Source organism: Ruditapes philippinarum, unplaced genomic scaffold, assembly GCF_026571515.1.
Source record: "Ruditapes philippinarum isolate M1 unplaced genomic scaffold, ASM2657151v2 ctg2043_1_1_1_1, whole genome shotgun sequence".
Lineage (NCBI taxonomy): Eukaryota > Metazoa > Mollusca > Bivalvia > Venerida > Veneridae > Ruditapes > Ruditapes philippinarum.
Window position 1 is genome coordinate 152 of NW_026856121.1, and position 26,820 is coordinate 26,971.

A 26,820-nucleotide genomic window follows, 5' to 3' on the forward strand; every position below is an offset into this window, starting at 1 on the left:
ACCATTGTGTTTTTACACTCAATTCTGTTTAAGTATTTAAAAACAATACACATTTTTGTTGGGGGTACAACACGTCCCTTGACAGCACTTGGGCCCAATATAAAACATTTTAAGTAAGGGGACTTTGGGACCTAAAAGAAAATTTTTTTTACATTTACACATATGGGTTTTACAAGTAAAAATAATGTTTAGCCTTTTACTATTTTCTTTACCATATTTTACAAGTTTTAACAGCTGTTACCGGGTTTTTTCCCGCTTTAATTAAAAGGCACTGGGGGTTTAACGTAAATCCCCTATACTCGTAAACTTTAAACTTAACGGCGCCAAACAATTATTTTAACACTGTTCCCTGTTGTCATCAAATCTATTTAATTTTTGGCCTTTTTGAATAAATTTAAAACGCATGCTGTTAAATAACTTTTTGATAAAAGGGGAAACAACGGGTTCTAACTGACGACCATGGACAAATAAAACCCTTAATTCTAAACACATGAACAAAATGTCGTAAATGGGGGACCTAAACGTCAAATTTTTCTGGTGTTTTAAAAAAAAACCCTTTGTTAAAAATGAAAACGAAATCTTAAAAATTATTGAAAAACCCCAGTAAAAATGTCTTTTTTGCAAATTACTTTTGACAAAAAATATAAAAAAAAATTAAAAAGCAACAATAAATTTTTTAATTTGATAAAATATTTTGAAAAAAAAAAATTTTATGAAATTTTTGAATTTTTTAATGTTACAGCCCAAAAAATATAGTGAACAAAATAAATATAAAATTTTTTAAAGAACAAATTTCATGAAAGAAAAACCAGCATAACACGAAGACCCAGTAACCCATGCCCTTGACATTTTAAGGGACGTTTTGAAGACAACCCAACTTTTGGTATATTATCCTGTGCTTATTAAACCCATTTGTTTATAACTCAATATCTTTTAAGTTTTTTTAAAAAACAATAGCAATGTTTTTGAGTACAAAGTCTTACAGCGCCTAGGTCATTAGTTTTCAAATTTTAAGGAAGTTTTGATTTGGACTTGTTGGGGGGTTAAAACCCTCGGAATTTGCCTTCCCGCGTCTCGCTTCAGAGCCGATTTACGTTGCATCATATACTGCCAGGCGTTGATCATATGAGTTAGCCCGAATAAAACTATGTATGACCCCCGTCGATTAATCCCGCGAACGAATGGTGCATTCAACTATTTAAATTTTCTTAGGACAAATTTTCTTCATTTTTACCTGAAGAAAAAAGAAAATCAGTGTTTTTTTTTAAAAAATTAGTTTTTGATATTGTTCTTGTGGTCTAAAAAGTGCTGGCTTCAATTTTCCTACTAACTTTATTTCTTTTTTCCTTTTTGAATTTAATTTTTTCTTCTCTTTTTTTCTCTCAGTTCGGTTTTTTTTTCTTCTTCATTACCTTTTTTTCAAAATAATTCCTTTTCCCTTTATAATCCTTCTTGGAAATCATTGCGTTTTTCTCCTTTTAATTTTTATATCCTTCGTTTTTCTTTTTTTTTTGCTTCAATTTTTGCTGTACATCCGTACTTGTCAAAACTCTTGCCTTCCTGGCTTTTTCTTTTTACCTTTAGACAAAGAAGGGTGGTGGGGGGGGCAACCAGCACATTAACAAAACATTTGGGATAAGTTCTGCTTTTACTATTAAGTTAATTTTTTCGGGGCCCCAAACACCATTCAGTACCCGGGAATTTTTTTGAATAAATAGACAGTGACTGACTTTTTGTGTATTTGAGTTTTTTATACTCGCACCGGTTGCCCAAGCCAAGTCCTCCAGAAGATATTAGTCATTTTTATATTTTGGAGGGTAGTGCAAGAGTCAAATACGAAAAAGCCCTATTTCCGAAAACTTTCCCCGGTTCTTTAATGTGCCACCATAAACGGGACCCCCGATTTTAAATCTCATCCGAAAGACTGGTTAGTAATTTTAGTTGGGGCCAGCCCGGGAAACGAACCCCCTAGCGAGATTTTCAATCTCGCGCCCAACCGATTGACAGCGGATGGTAGGACTGACTTTAAACTAACTCGCGCCCCATTAAAACATGTGATTTCAATTTAATTCAACCCCCACCGCCTAGATTAGCAAAAGTAAGCATAAGTATTTAAATTTAGTTTTAAATTTTTATAATTCACATTTATATGTTAACGTTACAAATTATACAAAAATCATTGATTTTTAACTTTACATTTTACGCTTTACATAAACAGAACCTAATTACATGTTATTTCACCATCCCTTTTTACTTTACAACAATTATTTAAAATTAAGTTGTGAGGACAGTTTTCAAAAGATATGCCCAAATCTCGCAACTGGTACTTTTAAAGTCGGGGTTTCTTTTAATAGATGGTTTGTTTTTCTTAGAAGGGGAACTACAGGACAAAATTACTTCCCCTGTTTTCAAATGACCAAGTTTTTCCCCTTTTTGGTGTGAAGAATTTGGGTCGTCGACAGCTCTAACATTCTCTTCAAAAACATATACTTTTTTTGTCGTATTTTTGGGTGGTTTTTTTGCAATTTTAAAACGTAAAACAGATCAAGAAATAGAAAATATTTCACCTTTTCAAAATCCCCTTTTGCACTCCAATAAGCAAGGAGAGAAAAAGAAATACAAAAAACGACGACAATGGATCTGAGGACTTTAAGGCACTTTACGTTACTGTTACAGCAATGTTATTAGTTTTGTTAGAACAATATTACTAGTTTTTACTAGTACTTTTATTGGTTATGTTACAAAACTGCTACTTGTTTTTACAGCACTATTATAATACTGTTACTAGTACCGTTATTAGTTATTTTACAGCACTGTTACATTGCCATAACAAGTTCTCTAACGACATTGTTACTAGTACTGTTATTGTTTCTGTTACAGCACTGTTACTAGTTTTTACAGCACTGTTACCATTTATGTTACAGCTCTATTACTGGTTCTGTTAGAGTACTGCTTCTACTTCTGTTACAGCAATGTTACTAGTTTTTAAAGCACTGTTACAATACTGTTACTAATACTGTTATTAGTTATATTACAGCCTATTACATTTTGGGGGCAGCATGATATACCTTTAAATTTATTTAAAGCACTGTACATAAACCGCCCCCTGGTGGGGGGGTTTTGAGCGATGATTTCTAATCCATTACCTCCTGGCGGGTTCGATCCCCGGAATTTTTGGGGTATTTAGCGCGGGGGAAAGGGTTAGCCTAGTCTGGTGAAACCCTTCCGGGAAACGATGGTTGGGGAAACTACCCCCCTATATACAAAAATTTTTGTTGGGAAAAGGCGTAAAATGAAACAAACAAACAAACAAAACTGTTACTTATTATGTTACAATACGGTTACTAGTTATGTTACATTGCTCTTTCTAGTTATGTCACAGTACTGTTACAAGTTCTGTTACAGCTTCGTTACTAGTTTTTACAGCACGGTTACAATACTGTTACAGCACTGTTACTAGTACTGTTTTAAGTTCTGTTACAGTTCTTCTACTAGTTCAAGAATCTATTTTTTAATTTCAATACAAAATAGTATTGTACATAATTTTGTATTTCAAAAGTAATGAGAACCATAACTGTATGAATTTTGTATGTAAAGTGAATATGTTTTTTGGGGAAAATTTCAGTTAGATTTTCACTTTCGCGATATTGGATACGTCACGTGGTGCGGGGGAGATCCTAACCGTGAAGGTCATTGGGAATGGTATGACAGTTACACAAACACGTACAAAAAACTTATTTACAAAAACTGGGGACATAGCGAACCTAACTCCAGTAAGTTTGAAATTGTTTTATTGTTTTATTTTGGTGTTTTATATTATTTGGAATCGCCGTTTAATATATTTATCCACTCTATAGATTTATATGGACTAACCCATCTTAATCCGATACTTAAAGGAAAACTACTGGCCAATTAACTACTTACAGAGGTCATCTTGAAACGGTTAAGCTTGAAACAATTTGCTGAAAAAAAAATAAACTCACAATTAAATTGAAAACTTTGTGCAATTTAAAGCCCGATTTGAGCTAAAAGCGTTGTCCCGCCTTAATTTTGTTTTCAATTCACACAATAAAAATGGGTATTCAGGGAAAACAGAGCAAGGGAATGATTTGAAATTATGCACACAAGTTATTGGTCCGGTCCTTCATCAAATGGTAATCAAATTTCGAGAAAATATGTTCAGACTCGTCATGTCAGAGCACCTCAACGGAATACCCTATAATGCAGGGAAAAAAGAATGTACTCTAAACTATACCAATACACCAATGTGTTTGATTCTATACTAAATAAATTTATAAATTTCATGCTGTTTATTATATGTGTTGCATTGCGTGCGGCGTTGTGTTTGGTGATTTTGTTATGTTTCCTTTTTTAAATTTCAAACATTTAATTTTAATTCCATAAAACCTTTTAGCAATATGAACAAGTTTTTCTGTAGGGGTAGAACTTTCTTCACTTTTAAAATGTAATATACAAATTTAAGGATATATTTTTTTTAAATTTATTTTCGCATTCTAAAATATCTGACAAATACATAAAATTTTTACTGGTTTTTTACGACAATCAGATTTTTACTACTAAATTTTTCGGATGAAAACACGTAAAATTATTAAGAGAAAAAAAGGGGGATTAAAAAAAGTTAACAAAAGAATCACGTGATTTAATTTCAGATCATGGTCATTCTGATGAAGATTGTATTGCGATGGTTGCACACAAAAGTTATAATGGGCGGACTATGACTGGCGACCAAGTGATTTTTCTAGTATGGCGAACAATTACCCCGTAAGTTAGCAAATATAATTTATTTCATTTATATTACTTAATCCTTGTATCCTAAACCTTGGTTTTCTAAGCAAAGGGATATATATATATATATGGTACTTTGGTTAGAGCCAGGGGTCCTTATCCGAATCTTTGGGTTTGAACCCCAAATGAAAATTAGGGCCCTCTTTTTGGCTTCTTCAAAACAGCGTTGTTTTGTGCACCCCATTATGATAGGGTTTCTGTTGAGAAAAATATGAGAAATCCTTGACGCGTCCCTTAAAAACTTTGTCTAGTCCCCCAAACTTGGCGAGTGGTTGGACCCGACTTGAAAAAACAGGGCCCTCAACCGTATTTTATCCCCCGGGGCGAAAAACTTTTATTGAGGAAGCTATCCAGCTGGCTTACGGAAGGTCGGTGCCCGCTCGTGCCTGAAATAATGCCCGGAAGGGCACCTGGGGTCTTCCTCCACCAATAAAGCTGGAATAAAATCGACGAAAAATCTCGGCGGGACGCTCTAAGATGGCCCGACTTGAGTGTACGGTCGCCCATATGGGCTTTCCGGCGGCAACCTTAAATAAACGCATTAAAAAACCCTCAAAGCTTGTCATTAGAAGAAACAACAAACAAACTCAAGTAAATATACATTGTATCAAATGAGTTCACTCTTTAAGAATAACAGTATCGCATAGAAAATAGCCTATAATGAACACCGTTATTTGTGTATAAACAAATGTGATCTTAAACTGTTTTTTTCTGTGGGTAATTCTATCTTTGATCATCTCTAGACAAGGATGTCCGAGGATATGATTGGTACTCCACTGAGGTACAAACCCTTTAATCATAAAGTTTGAAATTTTTAAATACGAGAAATAGCGCTGTGACACTAAAAAGAAACAGAAAATATTTATGCAAAAGACAATGAGAATATTCAAAATTAAATATCACAGGTTTTCTTCGATTCTGAGCCTGAATCGCGTTAAAAACATTTAATGGTTTTTTTTCTTTTTTAGGTCATTTTGTACAATAAATAAATGATTTAAAGAGACTCCACTAAGGTTTTGTTGACATGACGGGAACGTAAATGATTTTTGGAAATCAATTTCTGTTTGATGAAGGTCTTAACCATTAACTTGTGTGCAAAATTTCAGATCATTAGCTCTATCCAGTTATTAGTTTTTCCAGAATAATTATTTTAGTAGTACAAATGACCAAAAATGTAAGAAATTCAAATCTTATTTTTAAAGTATTTTTGACCTCAATGGAGCTCCTTTAAAATGAGGTAGCTTGTTCCGCAATCAACAATTTTACCAAATTTATTTGAAAATTAGAAGGTTGGTGTAAAGACTTTATAACTTGAAAATCATTTCATTAACAAATTTTTCATTTTAGAATACTCATGGCTCCACAAACACAACTTCCAAACGCATGTAAGTTATAGATTATATTGCAGTATCATCAATATAATCATTACTGGTGTTTCACTAGAATGTCTTTCGTAACACAAAATCTATCAAGCATTCAATATATGTTTTCCGGATGAGTCGGAACTCGGCAAATGAGGTTTTCCCCAATTTATTCCCGTATCACCGTGATAACTTAACGGTGCACTCGAGTTGCAAACCCGTTCTGCTCATTATAATTTCTTAATATCGACATTTTTTGCTAAGTTTGTACCAAAAATCTTTTGAACAAGAGAAACCCACAGAGTTCTGGAGTATCCATATTCCAGCAACGTAGAGCTATCGTTGTGGTAATTATCTCTAAAATATAAGACTTTTGAAACTGTATGTTTTAAGATCTGCCTTATTCATGTACATAAACAAGTGTCATAAACGGGATAATGTTACATTTTGTTATATATCGTGGCAATATAACATCAATATATATTTTTCTAGATTGTCCACCTGGATGGGTAATGAACGATAGATCATGTTACCTGCTTCACACGGACAGTCCATACACCTGGAAAGATGCTAATGTATGAAACTTCATATATTATATCAATGTATTTTTCTATTAAGAGAAGTTTGATCACTCACATAACATCATTTAATAACTAATGTATAAATAAAATGTGAACGGAGTTCATAAATTTTAATAGTGAAATTTGCCAGACATTGATATTTTCGATTTTTGCGAAGAAATATTTCGAGCTATTGCTACAATTAGGTTGTTGGTTGCCGTTACCGTCCAGAAATTTTACACATAAGACAATGATTTTTTTTTTTTTTTTATGTTTTTTTTTAAATAGATTATATTCATACTTGGATAAAACAGCCCTTTGACAAGACCTTCAAGTAGACTAGACTGAGCCTGACCTTGACTCATAAACGACAATGATCTTCAAGGTCAAATGTTAGAATTTTGCTTGATTGTTACTTAAATTGACAATAACTTTGTGATTTATGAATGGATTGTCTCCATACATGTATACAACAATCCTTCGGACAAGACCTTCAAGTGGACTAAATTGATGATAAGTTATTTTACAGTTTTCGTTTTGCTATGTATTGCCTTTATACTTGTTTAGCTTAACCATATTTTATTTCAATAATTATTTTTATATTATGCTTTCCTCAATGCATCATTTTAATCTGCAATATAGAAAGTAAAAAAAAACTTACAAAATTATCACAGTCAAAAACTAAGACAGACACCCATTATAAGAAAAAAACAAAACAAATGTATGGATATAAAGAGCGTGTCTTTTATATATAATACACACGGACTGTGCTAAAGTTGATTAAATAAGTATTTCTTGAAACTATTTTTAAATATTGACAACTTTGTTTTCTTCTTATAGTCAGCACTATGGAATTTCAATTAACCATGACATTATATTGGAATGTGTCATTAAAATAATTAATAAAGTAAATAATAAAGTTAAGTTTATTTCCTGTAACATAGGCCTCCGGCCCAAAATACAACATAATACAACAAACATGAAATAGCAATTGAAAATACAATGAGGTGATCATGAATGTACGTAGAATATTGTAATATGAACATTTGGTAGACATCATATCAAACTTTTAAAGATATATAAAGATATTAAGAGAATTTCGTAGATCACTATATAATTACCATTATAATGTTTTATGCACGTACTTTTTTATGTACTGAATTGGCGTTTATATTTAAGTGCACATGCATGGTAAACGTGCAATAGTCTTATATAATGTCGCATCTGCGTTTCTTAGAACAGATATAAATTGTTCACGTGAAGGATTTATCACCAATATATCTTGTAGAATGTTTTTACGTATAGAATTAAAGTGAGTACAAATCAAGAGAATGTGATATTCGTCATCTGGGCCCATATAACAGAGAGGACATATCCTTTGATCAGTTGGTACATTATTGAAGAACGTGGTTTGATGACGAAATTAAATTTTCCGTGAGATATCGATCTTAGATTATACTTTTGATTATTTGATATGGTATAAGTAAGTCTCGGATATATTGAGGGGACATATTATTCAGTGCTTTAAATACTTGGACACCAGTGTGAAAAATACATCTTTTTCTTGAAAGGCAATATTTTAAATCTTTTGTATAAATTTTTCTGATCGTTTTCTACGAAAAGCATTAGTGTCAGGTGTATGTTTTTTATCAACTCAAAATTTCGACTAACTTATCTCGAAATTTTGAGTTACTATCTCAAAATTTCGACTTACTTTTTCGAAATTTCGAGTTACTTAGTCGAAATTTCGAGTAACTAACTCGAATTTTCGAGACTTACTAACTCGAATTTCGACTTACTAACTCAAAATTTCGACTAACTAACCCGAAATTTCGACTTAGTAACTCGAAATGTCGACTTATTAACTAGAAATGTCGACTTACATTTGTTGCCGGTGAAAGCAAGGGTTGAATTCAAGAAACTTTCTTTCATGTTTAGCTGTTGCACATTAACAGAGCACCTATGTATTTCACAGAACAATTAAATAGGGTCAAATTTGTCCACACATACCGAACATATACTTTCCATTTTCTTGATTGCTTTTGTGTGTGGGGGGATAACACTTTCCACATTTCCGTGTTCACCAGATGTTTCTTGTGTCTAAAGCACACAAACAACCGTCATGTGGACATACAACATGTCCAAAACCCACCCTATTGTAAACTGTGCAATGTGTTAACTAAGTTTTAAGTGGCGTGTTAGTCACTTAGTCTGTCACGTTTCTTTATACTAATAATGTTTTTGTAACATTTTTAAAAGATGTTTGTCAATATTCTATATTCACTTATTTATTAAGACTTTGATTCATATTGTGTTGATAAAAGTTGATAAGAGTGGAACTTGTTGTTATATACATGTTGGGAATAGTATTAAATCATCCGAATTTACAAGAAATATAGTCATACAAAGGCCTCAGCATGCCCTATTTTGGCCACTCCGCGTTACTTTTTTCAGATGTCCCACACGTGAAGTATATGATCGTTTTATTCACAGGGATGAGAAGAATATGGTTAGTGAAAAGATATGTTCGAACAGGTGGGATACAATACAACGACTGAAGAACGCCTGAACTACAAATTTAAGGAAGCCTTGTGTTTTTAGGTCGGGCGTGTACATGTCATTGTCAAAAGTGACCACGCTAATAAGTTTAAGTTTAATAATTTGTCCAGGCACCTGTTTCTCCATCTCCATCGTTCAACCGCACTCCCTACTATATCTTATATTATCTAAACTCTTTGTAACTCTTAACTTTGGCAATTCTAGTAATGTAACAAAGTCGAAATTTCGAGTTAATAAGTCGAAATTTCGAGTTAGTAACTTGAAATTTCGAGATAGGTTACTCGAAATTTCGAGTTATTAAGGTAAAATTTTGATTAACTAAGTCGAAATTTCGAGATAAGTAACTCGAAATTTCGAGTAAGTATGTCGAAATTTTGAGTAAGTAACTCGAAATTTCGAGATAGGTTACTCGAAATTTCGAGTTAGTAACTGAAAAATTCAAGTTAGTAAGCCGAAATTTCGAGTTAATAAAAAAAACACACACTTCGCACTAATGCTCTTCCGTAGTTTTCTCACTGGAAGGTCTAGAATAATTTTGCAAATTCGGGGTTGTATTTTGTATATTCGGCACATATATTTTTTTGTTTTCTTTCCCCCATATATTACAAAAATAATCAAAAATAGGAAGAAGGTATGCATTATAAAAATTTTCAACATAAATACCAAGCAGTTTTTTTATGATTCTACATTGTCTATAGACATGCAAATATACACACACATAATATAACAATAAAACAAAAGCAAATGGGTTGGGCAAAAAATCTAACAACATTACATTATGCCCTCCCAAGACTTCCTTCATACTTGTGCACAACAATCATTCGGACAAGACATTAAAAAATTAATTAAAATTGACCTTGATTTGGCCTTGATACTAAAGGTTAAATAAGTCAATTTTGCTACAGTTGGCCATGACTTTGTTTTTTATTTAAGGATTTTATTTCAAAAGAACCTTTTCGACAAAATCCGTATGTTGAATAATTCATATGTAATCTTGACCTTTATTTGAACTTAACCGACAAAGTCAAATTATTGAGATTTGCTTAAATTGTCATTTCTTTGTTGTTTATGGACATGTTTGATTCAAACTTGGTTGAATTATCCTGTTATGACCTTAACCTTTAATTGAAATTGACGGTTAAGGTCAAATTATTGCAATTTGTTTAAAATGCCATAACTATGTTATTTACCAAGTTTGATTCATACTTGGACAAAATAACACGTATGACAAAACTAACATGTTGAATTATTCTGATATGGTTTAAACCTTCAATTGACCTCTACTGTAAAAGTCAAATTATTGAAATGTGCATGATTTGTCATTAATTTCTTATTTACTTACAAATTTGATTCATTCTTTGACTAAACAGCACTTGTAAACAAAACTGATTAATTCCAGTGTTACTTTGAATTTTGAATGACCTTGACCGTCAATGTCAAATATGAAATTGGAATTTTATTTGTTACAAGAAAATTATGTTTTGTAGGAGTAATCTTTTCTAAAATATTCTTCCCCTGTTTTGTTTTACCTTAATTTAGAATAAGAAAAAGTCGAGCGTGGCCCCCGCTAGCTCTTGTTAAGTAACATACGAGTAATATTGATAAGTATATTTAATTATCATTTGTTACAAGTCTAGATCTCTTCTTTTTATTGCCTGAAGGAAAGAAATGAATTAATGTTTTTCATTTGTCGTAAAGTCAACACAAGTATTAACCTCTTAATAAAGACATTCATTGTCAAATTATGTGAATATGTCTATAATTTAAGTCATTCTGTGCAACACAACTGGCACATCTTGTCATCATTGAAACTGCAGAAGAGGACAACTTTCTCAAACAACTGACACTACCGATAATCGGTGAGTGATTTGAATACAATATAGCGATCTATTGTTTATATGTTCATGTACCGGTACGTGCTGAGTGCTTTCAAAACAATATACATGTATTGATCTTGATGAGTGTTTAGTACAATACTGACCATTTTTATTGTATTTTCTGGTCGCAGATCAGGAAATACAATGCTGACATTCAATCTCTGGCACAGAATTTCACGACAAACCTAACATCAAGTAGTTCTTAAAATGGCTTAAAACTAACGATTTAAAAGAAAGAAATATATTTATTTTGTTACAAGTATCCAACAAATTACAACGCATTCAAAGTTTAAAATACGTAGCGTTGGCTTATAGAATTGTCTATAAATGCATAAGCACAAATTACGCGGATGAATATCATTTTAATCAATGAAAATGCTATTTTTAGCGATGTCGATTACCGAATACTTCAGAGCATAGTACACAAATAAATCTGACTGTCGAGTCGTGGAATATATACATGGCGAGAAGATTTTCGCTAAATTATTTACATCAGTGTTAAACAACAGGTTTATCGTGACCAAAATACCTTGAAATTTATAAAAATCACAAACCCAAAAGGGAAATTCTAAATTTAGAATTATTTGATTTAATCAGGCATTCTTCGTATAACTTCCCCGTAGTGCAGGGGTAACGCGCTCGGTGTGAGATGTCTGGGGTTTCAAATCCCAGTCGAGGCAACTATTTTTTAAGTGTCTGTTTTAAAGAAGTAGCCATGATATGCAAGGATAAAGTGTGACTGTCATAAAAAAATGAACATAAATGATTTTTTGCCCGTGGTGCAGGGGTAACGCGCTCGTTTAAGGTGTGAGATGTCTGGGGTTCAAATTCCAGTCGAGGCAACTATTTTTTTAAGTGTCTATTTTAAGGCAGTAGCCACGATATGCAAGGATAAAGTGTGGCTGACATAAAAGAAATGAACATAAATGATTTTTGATGCAACTCTAGTCATGCAAAATTCCGTATGTATCAAACTCAGACTGTTATAGTAAAAAATCTAAATCGCTGCATCTCGGTGCCCTGCAAGATGAATTATAGTATATATTAATAAACTTATACAGGAAAATACATACAGATATACAGTACGATTTAGATTGTAAAGATCAGAAAATACCACAGAGCTTGCAGCTTATATACCAATCCAATATTGTTTTAAGGACATGTTCATGTACTTGTATTTGGTACTTGTTTCAAGTACAAAATATTTACCGGTTTATTAAACAGTTATTTATTAAGAGCATGTTCCCTTTCAATAATTACATTCATCTTTGGCATCATTTACATATGCGCGTTTGAAATTGTCTTTTGTTAACAGTATGATTAAAGTTAAATATTTTATGAAAATAATTCTGTTTTATTTCTTAGCCAATGCAGGCTATCGGCATGACATATGAATTTGATAGATGTAAATAATTATATTTAGTTCGGGTTGATTTATACAATTTTAGATATTCCCTACTTTTAACTTGGTTTGCAAAATTACTGATTACCTGTAATATTACTATCGTATTAATCTTCGGACTAGTTTCTCTCTCGATGTTCGTCGGTTTGTGTTCAGAAGCATGAAATGAGAACGTTTTATTACATATCCTAACAAAATCTGAATGTTTCACTAGACCAAATCTGGCTTGGTGTTATTTGTTTTCAACCACTTGTGTGTTTACTAATGTTTATTTTTATTTTATTTTTCCTTTTTTCTTGTTTCATCTACTGTACACACAGTAATATGAACAGGACACTAGACTTCGCATCCGTTGTCAATCTTCGGCTTTTATAGTTATCTTGTAATTAGAAAAGTTGCGATGTGTCAATTTCCCACTTCCGACGAAATATAAACTTTGTATAGTATGTAAATAAGGTAAATTTAATTGCTATAGATCTAGACTTACTGTCCGTTAAGTGGGGATACTATCAGGCTGGGACAGAAAGATATACATTTTTAGTCCCAATATCAGGTGATTTTTTTCATGTAATGTTTTGAGCGAGTTTATATTGGCATTTCCGGAAAATCCGTGAAAATGATTGTGTTTTGTTCAATATATCTCAAGTTTGAAGTAACTATAGGGATTTCATGTTATATACATAAACAATTATCATTTAGAGTCATGCTAGCCAAATTTTAACCCATAGTGTCTTGTTTAGAATGCTACAAGGCGTTTAAAATAGTCCGGTCGGAGAGAAATGCCACCGCTGTAGGCAGAAATGTATTCTGAGTATTCTGAAGCTGCCGATGATGGTAAAAACATTTATTTACATTCCGACAGAAGATCACTCTCAGGTAACAATTGTGATATCAATATCGAAGATTATCATAAATGGTCACGTTTTGTATATCAATAGCATTTACTCAACACTGTCAAATGGCTAATGTTTTGGGATAGTTATTAGAACAGGCTAATGGAGTTCTGCAAAAATACAAATAGAAAGTGTGTACCTGGAAATGTAAAATGTACGGGTGTGAGTTTAAGGAACAGATCGAATGGATGTAGACTTTATTCTTGTTGCTTAGAATTTTGAAGGAAATGATATTACATCAACATCCGTTTCGCCTAGAGATATATTCAATCGAATTCAAGCTAAGAAAAACGAGTGAAGTATGTTTATGTGGGTGAGATACTTACAAGACGAAATTTTATAAAATGACCTAGACTGGCAAAAGAAATATTTGAGAAAAAGTGGTAAAAATTACAAAGGTCCTTTGAATTTTACTGGAATTACCAGCTCCGCAAATGCACAAGGTTTTGAACGTTATTACAGCGTCATTGGCGTGTCAGTGTCACATATTTTTGTTGAATATCTGTAACTACATACACTAACAAAATATAGGGTATGTAAACGTCATTTTGGCAAGATCAAGTTCATTATGCAAGTTTGGCCGCCTTGCTACTCTGCATTATTTTTCCATAACAGGCGTGAGTTAGAGCACGTGCAAAATGACGTAGTCAATTCGCAAAGACTTAAGATGGCTGAAATGTAGTTATTTTCAAGCAAAATAAAAAATCAATTAAGTGTACTCAAACCAAATAGTGATCCTCGAAAATTCCGAAAATGACGTCAGATTGACATTATAGATCTACTGTACAGATATGAAGACTGCATTCATTTTTTAAGCTAAATAATTAGTCATGTGTAAATCTAGATCAAGGGCTACTTCTCCAGATAAATCTTAAGAAATAAAACAACAACTAGAGAATGTCAATGTGCAAAAAAGGAAGATCTAGAACCATCAACAAGACAAGAGAAATATCTAAGACAAGGAAAATATTTCATTCCGTGGGCATTCAGATTTGACAACATCTGAACCGTTCTTGAAAGCACACAACTAAGTACGAAATGATATTTTCTAAATAAGACCTTTTTTCAATACAAACAATAATAGTGGGAGATATTGTCCAACAATATTGACCTGGCACTTCATTTACTTTCGAAAAGGTCATTTGAATAAGAACTGACCAGTATCTATCGAATGTGTCGATATATTTGCTAACTTCACTCGTCAACGAGGCGTGGTGTATTGGTATAGATGTCGGACTACCGATCTGAATGTCGCTGGTTCCATTCTTTACCAACACCATGTTATGAATTTTTCTTTTTAATTTACTTGCAAGAATTAATCTGAAATCGTTTTACTACACTTGGTTTTAGAACACCTTTTAAGTGGTGTTTTTATACACAATTATATTTTTTATTTCATTACAGTATCTTTTCACGGTTCTCTTTGTGACATTATGCAATCGTATATGCTTTAGCGCATACACGCTATAAAGGCAGTCATTAAAAATACTATACTGATAGTACACACAACAAAAAGGTTTGCAATAGTTTTAAGGGAATGGCACTTTTAAAATTAAAATCAAAAAATCAAAAAAAAATCGCTGAAATAGGATTCAAACTTACTATTTATATTACATTTTAAAAATTCATATCGATTTACAAGTAGATGGGATATACCGACTACAGGGTCAAATGCAAGAGTGCCAGGTCAATGTCGTTGGGCAACATATTTCACACCATGTTTGCAAATATCTTTTTTTGGACATTATCTTTTATAAATAACGCATTTTATTTCCTATTTAACGTTGTATACTCGACTTTTCCTACTTGTAATAGAAAAGATAAGGTGATGACTTGAAAAAGAGAAGAAAAAAATGAAATTTGAGATTCTTCCACTTCTGGAACTGTTTAAACATATTTATTTCAGCTCGACTGCAAAACAGGTTCTTGCAACTTTTATAAATCACTTTCGAGTCAACTTCCTGGAACCAAAAAAAAAACTGGTTTTATATGAAGAAACATGGCCGCTTGAACACATGATCCCTGGGTTGAAAGGCAGACACCTTAACAACTAGGCCACCACTCCCCCTTTGAACTGTCCATTATCAAGATAAAAATTTAAAAACATTAGTCAGCCAACATTACATATATAGCCTGATTAGACTGCAAGGATGTTCAATCTGGTTTTGCTCTATACTAGTTACATCAGGGTAAAGGTGCAATGTTTTTTTTTCTTTCAGAAGTCTTATCTACAACAATACATTAATTTTGATCAAACGCGTCGGACAAGTAATGTAAGTAGGGTTCAAGTCCAGCCAGGGGCAAGTCGTGGTTTTCTTGAGCAAGAAACTTTATATTCATTGTTTAGCACCCACACTATATTTCCAAGCTCAAATAATTCTGCCTTTGCATTTTTAACTCATTCAAAGTTGAAACAAATTGAATTGTACAGGTTTCAATCTGCTGATATGTCGTCACCATAGTGCAATAACTAATTAACTCCTATTAAATTTAGAAGGTCATATTCCATTACTGCATTAAGGTGACAATTTGTGTTTTACTGAAGCATTAGTCTATAAACTTTAATTTGTAATATTGTCACAAGATGGAATAGTTACCAATGCGATAAAAAACTATTTTAAATCAAAGGAAGTCATCTGATCGGTTGTGTTACTCAGAACGTTAACATTTGCACTGAAGACATACTTTTTAAAGACACACAGAATATGTTAAAACATTTCCATGAACTTTTCCGAAACTGCCAACTTCAATATGAAAAGGTGAAACGTGTCCAAAATTACTATAAAGCATATCCAGTCTATAGACAGTAAGTCTATTGCAATGAAATTTACCTTATTTGTGTAATATTATAAATATACCAACCAAGTTTATAACTTACCTATCAGTAAACTTTAGAGTTCTATCTTTACTGCAGCAATCTCAAGGGGCAGGACGTGAAGTGGTTGCACACTTGGTTCAAGCGAGCGAATTGGTTGCAAACTTGACAAAATGGCAAACACGGCGTAATTTTTTGAAACTGGTGAACGAATATTTGCCAGGCAAGTGGGTTTCTTTGTTATTTTGAATTTCATTAGTACGTCTATTCCATAATGCAATATATACGCCACACTCGGTTAAAGGTTTCAGCATCCTAGATTCTGTTTTGACGAAGTTATTGAAGATATAAACTGATCATGTAGATATTTTGAAATTTGACATGTGACTGTTCTGGTCGGTTTTTCTCCTAATTTATTCGAATTTGTAAGTTTTAAACTGCATTTAACAATAACAAAATATGTTTCTATCAATGCTGTACAAGTGGTTTAGTTCGCAAATCCGAAGATAACGTTCAATACACAAAAATATCTTGTTCAAGCACATTTGGTTGCAGACTTATACTTCAAGCATTTTTGGTTGCAAACTTATTCTTATTCTATTGAAATCCATAGTAAAACTTTGCAAAAGAAGTGTAGAAGGTTATTTTTATTAAAGATCCTGTATGTTTTGTAATTGTGGTTGTATACCATTGTATACCACACTTGCGTGAAACTATATATTTATATAATTATGCTAAAACAACAATTTTCAAACATTGAAAAATATGTAAAATATGTACTGCAAATATTTGTACATATTAAATGTAGTCATTAAATTGTATTTTCAATGGCAATTATTGACATTTATGTTCTGTTACTTGTTTTTGTTATAAATGTCATTTATTCTTTCTTCTTTTACAACAATTATGCACTTCACGTTTCAAATTACATGGTTCTCAGTTCAATATTATAATCATCAGTAAAAGCCTGCAAACAAAAAATAGCATATAGAAAAAATATTTATTGATACTTCATATGTAAAATATGCAAATGAAAACTACATACAAAACAAACGTATGTAAGAGTACTGTTGTATGTAAGTGAATTATTTTTAGGATATGTGCACACATACGATGTTACTCGTCAAAATTTCTAAAGTTTATCAAAACCACAAGAAATGTTAATTGTTTCGTATGTAAAGATCAGCAGTTGCTTTAGACATAAAGTATGTAAATGTACTTAAAATATTTTTAGAAACCAAAAGTTAAAATGACATGCTTATTAACAATATATCGGATTTGATGTATATCATATGTCAATTGGTTTTCAACCGCCTCCGTGGTCGAGGGGTTAGAGTCGATGACTTCTAATCCAGTTACCTCTCTGGTGTGGGTTCGATCCCCGGGAGATGCTTTGGTAGTTTAGCGCGGAGGAAGGTGGTCTAGTACTGGTGTAACTCTCCAGGAACGATGGTTAGGAAACTACCCGCCTATATGACTGAAATACTGTTGGAAAAGGCGTAAAATGAAACAAACAAACAAACAATTGGTATTCTAAATTAGATCGTAATATAACTGATAAACGATTGGTTATTTACATTGACTGATACTTGACAAAACTACTTAAAGTCATTGTTCGAGTTAGGGAATTTGGAAGATGTTTCGATTGGTCAGTAATAAAGAAACATGTGAATCATGCCCTTGTGTCAATGTTAATATAGTTTTTATTTACTATATAATCAAATTTATTTCAAATCTCTAAAACGAACAAATATAAAAGCTGTTTGTTGCTATTTTTTTCTTTTCCTTTACAGTTAGTCATGCCAAGTTATAAAAAAAGTCTTAAGACTTTGTAAAAAGAAAAGAAGTACATCGAGGAGAAAAAACGATGAAGATCACAAACTGAACTTCAATTTAGCATATTATTTGAAAGACCCTGTGTTAGGATATATCTGCACGCATGCACATTTTGTATATATATTTCTTATTAGATGAACGGGTATAATTGCCTTAATATTGCTAATTATTTAAAAAAAAAAAAAAAGATTATTATTCCTCGCTAAAAATATGCATGCCACATTATTGACACAAAAGTTTGCAACCAAAAATGCTTGAAGTATAAGTCTGCAACCAAAATGTGCTTGAACAAGATATTTTTGAACTAAACAACTTGTACAGCATTGACAGAAACATATTTTGTTATTGTTAAATGCAGTTTAAAACTTACAAATTCGAATAAATTAGGAGAAAAACCGACCAGAACAGTCACATGTCAAATTTCAAAATATCTACATGATCAGTTTATATATTCAATAACTTCGTCAAAACAGAATCTATGATGCTGAAACCTTTAACCGAGTGTGGCATATATATTGCATTATGGAATAGACATACTAATGAACTTCAAAATAACAAAGAAACCCACTTGCCTGGCAAAAATTCGTTCACCCGTTTCAAAAAATTACACCGTGTTCGCCATTTTGTCAAGTTTGCAACCAATTCGCTCGCTTGAACCAAGTGTGCAACCACTTCACATCCTGCCCCTTGAATTTGTCATCACTGGCTCCGGCCGTGTCCTTTCGTCAAAACCTATCAGAATAGCTTGATTATGATTATGAAATAGTTTAGGCATATATGTTCAGGTTTTTTCCCGTATTTTACCAGATTTGCATCATACACAGGCGTCTGGATTATGGACTGCCGGAAGTGACGATGACACGGAAGGAATTTGGAAATGGATTGATGGTTTCAGGCATACAGACAAACTCATACAGGGATATAAAAACTGGCATTCCGGGGAACCAGATTCTGGTAGTTACTTTTTTAAACCAAAAGTTTGATTTTTTTAGGTTTTTTAATTGACGGGTTTTGTTCATATAAGATTTCGTAAATGTCATTAATAGACATCTGTGAGAACTTAAAATTTTATTGACGTAGCTATTAAACTTTCTCTGTATTTTTATGCAGTACATTATAACTGGATGTTATAGCACTGTAGAGTTCTTATTGTTCAATAAATATATGCAGGTTCTGGCAATCATGATGAAGACTGTATGTGTATAATTGGTCGTCGAAACTTTGAATGGCAGGATTATAGGTGTAGCACTCATATGAATTTTATATGTGAAAAATCCATGTATGTACCAAAACTTTAGTGCTTTACAATACTTAACGGCATTAAAAAGTAAAAAATACAATATATCATTTTTAGATTTCATATTGTTATATAACTGATTGATTTGAAGAATCTATTAAAAAATTTCATTCAGCTGAAGTCCAAGATGTACAACTTTGTTTAAACAAAAATTAAAGTTAATTTAACAAATCTACTTCGTCTTTTTCATAACTGTATTTTTTTTTCATTTTAGCACCTATTCGTCTGCCTTGGTGGGATAATGCATTAGCATTGGAATCGAAAGAATGGTTTAATATGAAAATCGATGGATTAAAATTGTACATTTTGCAGAATGTGTTTTTCTTTACTTAAATCATCATATTAACAAATATACAATCCATTACTACTTAAAAGTCTTGTACAATAATACGTCTCTAGCTAATAGAACCACGTTTACGTGCCTTGTGTTTTTTACGTACATTTACATATCAATTAGTACGTAGCAACGAAAATCGGACCGCGATCGCCGAGTTCTCGCGGACGTTGTCCTTGGGCTTGGGCTCAGAGACATACATTTCTGGAAAGGGGACATTTCAAGCTCGTACAAAATTGAATCTGCACCGAAATCGGACGAGCGGTGTCGAAGCAGTGGACTCATGCGCATTGTGTTTTTTTTTTACTTACGTTCACATAATAATGTGGTAAACAACATTAAAGGGGCCTGCTACAAGGAGCAGTCACGGCCGTTTCACTGGGCCTACGGTTTTGAAGCTAACATTTCTGGAACAGTCTCTGAGCCCAAGCCCAAGGACAACGTCCGCGAGAACTCGGCGATCGCGGTCCGATTTTCGTTGCTACGTACTAATTGATATGTAAATGTACGTATCGAGTTTTCACGGTCGTTTTACGGGGCCTATGGCTTTGAGATTTACATTTCTAGAAAAGGGACCCTTCAAGCTTGTACAAAATCGAATCCGCAACGGAATCGCACAAGCGGTGTCGAAGCAGTGGACTCATGCGTATTGTGATTTTTTTACTTACGTTCACATTATAATGTGGTATACAACATTAAAGGGGCCCGCTACGAGAAGCTCTCACGGTCGTTTCACCGGGCCTACGGCTTTGAGCCTTACATTTCTGGAACGGGGACCTTTCAAGCTTGTATAAAATCGAATCTGCGACGATATCGGACGAGCGGTGTCGAAGCAGTGACTCATGCGCATTGTGATTTTTTTTACTAACGTTCACATAATAATGTGGTATATAACATTAAACGGACCCGCTACGAGGAGCTCTCACGGTCGTTTCACTGGGCCTACGGCTTTGCGATTTACATTTCTGGAAAGGGGACCCTTACAGCTTGCTGCAACGGAATCGGACGAGCGGTGTCGAAGCAGTGGAGTCATGCGTATTGTGATTTTTTTACTAACGTTCACATAATAATGTGGTATACAACATTTAGGGGCCCGCTACGAGGACCTCTCGCGGTCGTTTCACTGGGCCTACGGCTTTGAGCCTTACTTTTCAGGAAAGGGAACCCTTCAAGCTTGTTCAAAATCTAATCCGCAACGGAATCGGAAGAGCGGTGTCGAAGCAGTGGCCGTGAGCGCATTGTGTTTTTGTGTTTGCATATCAATCAGGACGTAGCATCGAAAATCGGACCGCGATCGCCGAGTTCTCGCGGACGTTGTCCTTGGGCTTGGGCTCAGAGACATAGCTTTCTGGAAAGGGGACCCATCAAGCTTGTACAAAATCGAATCGGCAACGGAATCGGACGAGCGGTGTCGAAGCAGTGGACTCATGGGCATTGTGATTTTTTTACTAACGTTCACATAATAATGTGGTATACAATATTAAAGGGGCCCGCTACGAGGAGCTCTCACGGTCGTTTCACTGGGCCTACGGCTTTTTATGACACTTGATATATGGATAGATGGCAGTATGGAGATTATGCACGTCTTTTTCTTTTCTTCCTATGTTGAAAATTCTGGTTGCTATGACAACAAATAATCTGAAAATATGGCAAATTTAACACATAAACTGGATCCAGTGATAACTCAAAAAGTACTGAAAATATTTTTATGAAACTTGAAATATGGGTAGATGGCAGTCTGGAGATTATGCACATCTTTTTCTTTTCTTCCTATGTTAAAAATTCTGGTTGCTTTGGCAACAAATAGCCTGAATTTCAAGATTTCTGATTTAAATTTTTCAGCTTTTTCACTATAAGTTCTTTATTTCTTAAGGTGTTTACTTCAAACTTTAAGTATAAGTTTCTGGTCATCAACCACATCATATGTGACAAGGTTTACAACTCTAGCACAAAAATTATCAGTATTATCTCCCTTGAACTTAGAATTTTTATGAGAAAAAAAAAGTTGTCTTTTTTAAATAACTTCTTTATTTCCTACTGTATCTTCTTCAAACTTCATATATATGTTTCTTATTATCACTTAACATTTTTGAGAAGGTTAAAAACTCTGGCAAGACTATTTACAGGATTATGTCCCCCTTGAACTTAGATTTTTTTCGAGAAATTGGTATTTTTCACTCCAACTTCTTTATTCCTTATAGGATTTACTTTAAAATCCCACATTGTAATAATATGACAAGGTTGTATAAACATTATTTCCTTACTAGGCAGGGAAACTTAACACATTATTGTGATATAGACAAACTTAGAACTCAAAAGATTTAAGTTCATTCATGTCATTCATTCACTGGTAAAATTGAATGGCCAATGGCCCATCAGAATGTTGCTTGGGTTCTAACCGGTAGGGGACTTATGGATTGCTTGCAATACTATGATAATTGCCTGTTTTATTTACGTTCACATAATAATGTGGTATACAACATTAAAGGAGCCCGCTAAGAGGATCTCTCACGGTCGTTTCACTGGGCCTACGGCTTTGATACTTTATTTCTGGAAAGGGACCCTTCAAGCTTGTACAAAATTGAATCCGCAACGGAATCGGACGAGCGGTGTCGAAGCAGTGGACTCATGCGCATTGTGATTTTTTTACTAACGTTCACATAATAATGTGGTATACAACATTAAAAGGGCCCGCTACGAGGAGCTCTCACGGTCGTTTCACTGGGCCTACGGCTTTGAGACATACATTTCTGGAAAATGGACCCTTCAAGCTTGTTCAAAATTGAATCCGCAACTGAATCGGACGAGCGGTGCCGAAGCAATTGCTGTGAGGGCATTGTGTGTTTGTACGTACGTTTACATATAAATCAGTACGTAGCAACGAAAATCGGACCGCGCGCGACAAGTTCTCACGGACGTTGTTCTTGGGCTAGGTCTTTCTGGAAAGGGGACCCTTCAAGCTTGTATAAAATCGAATCGGCAACGGAATCGGACGCGTTGTGTCGAAGCAGTGGATCGAAGCAGTGGACTCATGCGCATTTTGATTTTTTTTACTTACGTTCACATAATAATGTGTTTTACAACATTCAAGGGGCCCGCTACGAGGAGCTGTCACGGCCGTTTCACTGGGACAACGGCTTTGAGACTTACATTTTTCCGATATTAAACGAAAAATGACGGTTTTAGAAAAGAGACATCTACGTTAAATAATTGTAACATTTAATTATATTTAAGTTCTACAAACCTCTCAAAGGGTTATTTCATCCTGAAACCGAGTGCCTATGCTATTATCTAGCAGACGGTTTCTGTACGGTTTGATACGGTGTACTCAACGGGAATTTTAGTTAGGTATCACTCTTCAGTTGTGGAGGTTATAAATAAAGGAAGAAAAAAATCTCAAGGTTGCAGAATTTTTTTAGAAATTTGCAGTCTTGAATTTAAAACCAGGTAAAATAATCACATGTTTTGCTATGACCATATTAAATTGATTTTTACAGATAAGTGAGATTATACAATACGGTTTAAAACAATGGAAATTGCGCATACAATATCGACCAACATTTTTGAAAACAAAAGATCAGCTGTTTGCTGTCAAATTGTGTCAAGGAGTGGAACACAAGTGTGAACTGATGTTATTTCTGAGGCTGTTGGATTTGTTACGTTAAACTTTGAACTTTATTCTCTTACTTTGAGCACGTTTTGAAATGCACCATTTTTACAGTTCTAGTCGACTTCTTTTGATTTTGTTTTAATAATTTATTGTTACAGGATGTAGGAACTTTTATGCAACATATTGAATAGATTAGTTATGAATTATTTTGCTGAAAAAGATTATTTCTATTTTTTTAGACGATAATTATCTTGGAAAGCAAATAAATAATGAGTAAATGCAAGTATTTTAAAATGTTAATTCAGTGTTAGCGATTTTCCCTAACTTTACTGAGTACCTGGGACTCAGTGCTAATAGATCTGTTACGTCCCAATTCAAATGGAACGAGTCTTCAATTACAAAAATGTCAATGTTTGCATAACTTCATAATACAATCAAATTTGTGACTGTTGATGTTCGCGGATACCATTGATAGGTTGGCCCAAAACGAGGCCGAGCACTTGCTCCTAGTCTACGTTTGGGATATAAATCTGCATTGCTAATGAGAAAGGAACAAATGAAAATGAGGTGAAAGTCAAGTTCTTATAATACAATTTATTTAAAGTGAATAGAAAATCATTTTCAAGCAGAGCAAAAAAACTTAAGAGAGAATTGACCAATTATCGGGGAAAAAAGTGTTTCATCCCAGGGACTCAACAGCCCTTTTTTTCTTTCCTCCCTGGCAATTTTAGAGAGTAAATTGATATGTTTACTCAGTAAACGCGAACACTGTTAATTAGATACAAGTGAATTGAAGTTTCCGATTATCTCGTTTGCCATTTTTGTTAATTTAATCTCTAATCAGAGTTGTTGATTTTCCGTTATTTGATGATTTATTATCTATCTTCTGTTAATGTCAAACCCTCGCGGGGACGTAGACATGTCTGCGAGTCAAAAATCACAAGAAAGTTAAAACGAGTTGTTTAAAAGAGGATAAAACTAAAAGAATATTGAAATGTAAAAAAACAGGGGCTGGAAAACTATACCATCCTATAGGAAAGAATGAGAATTTAAAATAGTCTGAGGTTGTTGTGAATAACCTATAGTATAAGGGATGGCCATGGCGTGATGATTTATCAAATACACGGATTGACAGTTTCCAAACTAGCAGACGACAGGCTTTTCTTATCAGTAGAATTGCGAGTAAAGATAACCAATCGCGTATCTCACTGTTGAAACGTATGTAAAATGGCCTGACTTGTGCTAGGTTTAACCGTAAATTTAAATACCTTAAGTGTCAAACAATGTGTTGAAATATATACTGAGACAAAGCTAAGATCACAAGCTTTTCATTGGTGTAATAAGTTTTAAAATCGGACATTAAATCACCCCAAACTAGAAGTAAAACCAAATTAATGCTTCATGATGCACTTATTAATTGTTTAATCATTAACATACATAAATTTTCCTATACCTGTTTCAGTGTTCAATCTGGAACAGATTCCCAGGGGGGCCCTTCGGGCCCATAAACTTTTCAAAGGGGGGTCATTTGAGAAAAAAGGGGACACATCATTATATTTTCTACCGATAGCAGCACTAATATGCTCATTGCTGTATGATAAGCTTAAATACTATTCCAGAAGATGTGATTTTAACGGTTTAAAAATGGTTTACTTTTTCAGCCAGGAATCATTTTATATGTTCCACTATAAGAGGACTGTTTTGTTTCAAAAGAAGTTTTATCTGACAGACAAATTACATATTGTAGCTGTCCATAAGGTATGGACAGAGTTCAAACTACTGTTGCATGGTATCAGCAAAAGGTAATATATGTTTTATTTGTTTGAATGAAAAAAATTCAGGTGTGTTTGATAAGTTTCATCTTATCTTGTGACTAGCAAGCTGATTCAGCTGTTTCATTAAATCAACGTTACTGGCTCAAAATCATTTGAAGTACCTGGTGTTATTGCTGGTTTAAGTGTGTGTTTATGTAGCTAGTTTCTGCCTGTAATACACAGTAGTTTAACTTCGATGTTTTTCCAGCAATGATAAGCTAAAAGTAACCATATGTCCATCAGGTTTTAAACTACTTTGGCAGCAAACAAAATTCAAAACATTTTTGTGACCTATACAAAGTGCACAAATATGAAATTATGCTCATTCTTTGCTCTCAAGTTATGCTAAAAGCCTAAAAAGCTGTTTATTTCAAAAGATTGAATATAATAATAGTGATTGACTAATTATTGATAATTAATGACAAATTTAGGGGCTGCTTAAAATATGAAAACACTGCCCCACTCTTTTTATCAAATGAATATTGCTGGTGCATGTACATATCTAAGAATATTTATAGAATAGTTTGAATAGGAGTTAGCTAGTAACAACACCAATAAGCATAAAGTAACAGTGTTATGTCTGGTTGAATATGCTGAATCTTCGTATAAGTTTGAATTTTGCCTTCAAGATTGTTTATATATCTACAATTTTTCTTTTATTTTTGAACAATTTCAGATAGGATCATATGACAAACAGTTGTGGGAACAATCTGTAGAACAGAAGGTTATTGAGGTATGTTTCTGTAGTTCACAAATTGACTGTTGGCTATAGATAATTCCTAATTTTTAGCTTAACTATTCAAACGGAAAGCTGTTACACACACTCTGGCAATGGCATCACACTGACACACTTTGGTTAAGATTTTGCCTGCAAGTTTGTATCAGCTGAACAATATAAAAGGAGGTCACTATCCAAAGTCCTTAACTGTAGCATGAATTTTGAAAGAATTATGACCCTTTTTGAAGTTACAAAATTCTACTTTATCCAGACTCTTGTTTTACTATCAAGTACTAAAAATGGAGAGTGCTGTCACACCGACATCTTTTTGACAAAATTTAATTTGACCTCCCTTGCCAAAGGTGGTAGTCAGTTGTGGGGGTGGGTCATTCTATATGATATAATTGACAAAATATGAAAAAGAGCTATATAAAAAGCTGATGTAGGTAAATTCTTTTATATTTTTGAAGGGTAATATTATTATAGCACCAATGTCAAGAAGTATTTCTGTTTATCATGAAGATGATAGAATCGTTAGAGATTTTTATTTAATCTTAAGCACAAGTGGTTTGAAGTCAATGACCTTAACCACTTGATCACCCATTAACACCTTTCAAACTTTTTTAAGTTTGGTTACAATGTTTAAATATGATATAAATAATTTGATGAGCCACCAGCCAAATATTATTTGTGAGGTTTGATTTAGGTGGTAAATTTTTGTGTTGATGTAAAAAGTCTCTGGAATGCCAAAGATACAATAATATAATAAATGCCAAATGTTTTTTTTATTAAACACCTGTTTTAAATGTCAAATGAAAAACACAGACACAAATGCCAGATTAAATGTTGTTTCTAAATAGATATCCATCACAAGTTGTTACAAATGTCAATTTTTTTTATTTTTAAAAGGAGATTTTAAAAAATGGAGAAATTGAGCT

The 26,820-nt window shown here is 33.4% G+C and overlaps 2 protein-coding genes across 2 annotated transcripts in view; both read left to right on the plus strand.

Moving 5' to 3' along the window:
- Positions 1-6,159: 6,159 nt before the first annotated feature.
- On the plus strand, positions 6,160-19,713 carry LOC132745436 (asialoglycoprotein receptor 1-like). The gene is made up of 6 exons (XM_060734350.1): positions 6,160-6,191; positions 6,660-6,742; positions 11,055-11,145; positions 18,917-19,063; positions 19,280-19,388; positions 19,621-19,713. Exons 1-6 carry the CDS (start codon positions 6,161-6,163, stop codon positions 19,646-19,648), a joined length of 489 nt encoding a protein of 162 aa, XP_060590333.1. The 5' UTR covers position 6,160; the 3' UTR covers positions 19,649-19,713.
- Positions 19,714-23,033: 3,320 nt separating this feature from the next.
- The window catches only part of LOC132745440 (protein PHTF1-like), a 34,822-nt gene continuing 31,035 nt past the window's right edge, over positions 23,034-26,820 (plus strand). The window contains exons 1-3 of the mRNA XM_060734356.1: positions 23,034-23,187; positions 25,012-25,152; positions 25,841-25,897. Coding sequence (XP_060590339.1) covers positions 25,111-25,152; positions 25,841-25,897 — 99 coding nt within the window. The 5' untranslated portion in view covers positions 23,034-23,187; positions 25,012-25,110. The remainder of the gene's footprint in view (positions 23,188-25,011; positions 25,153-25,840; positions 25,898-26,820) is intronic.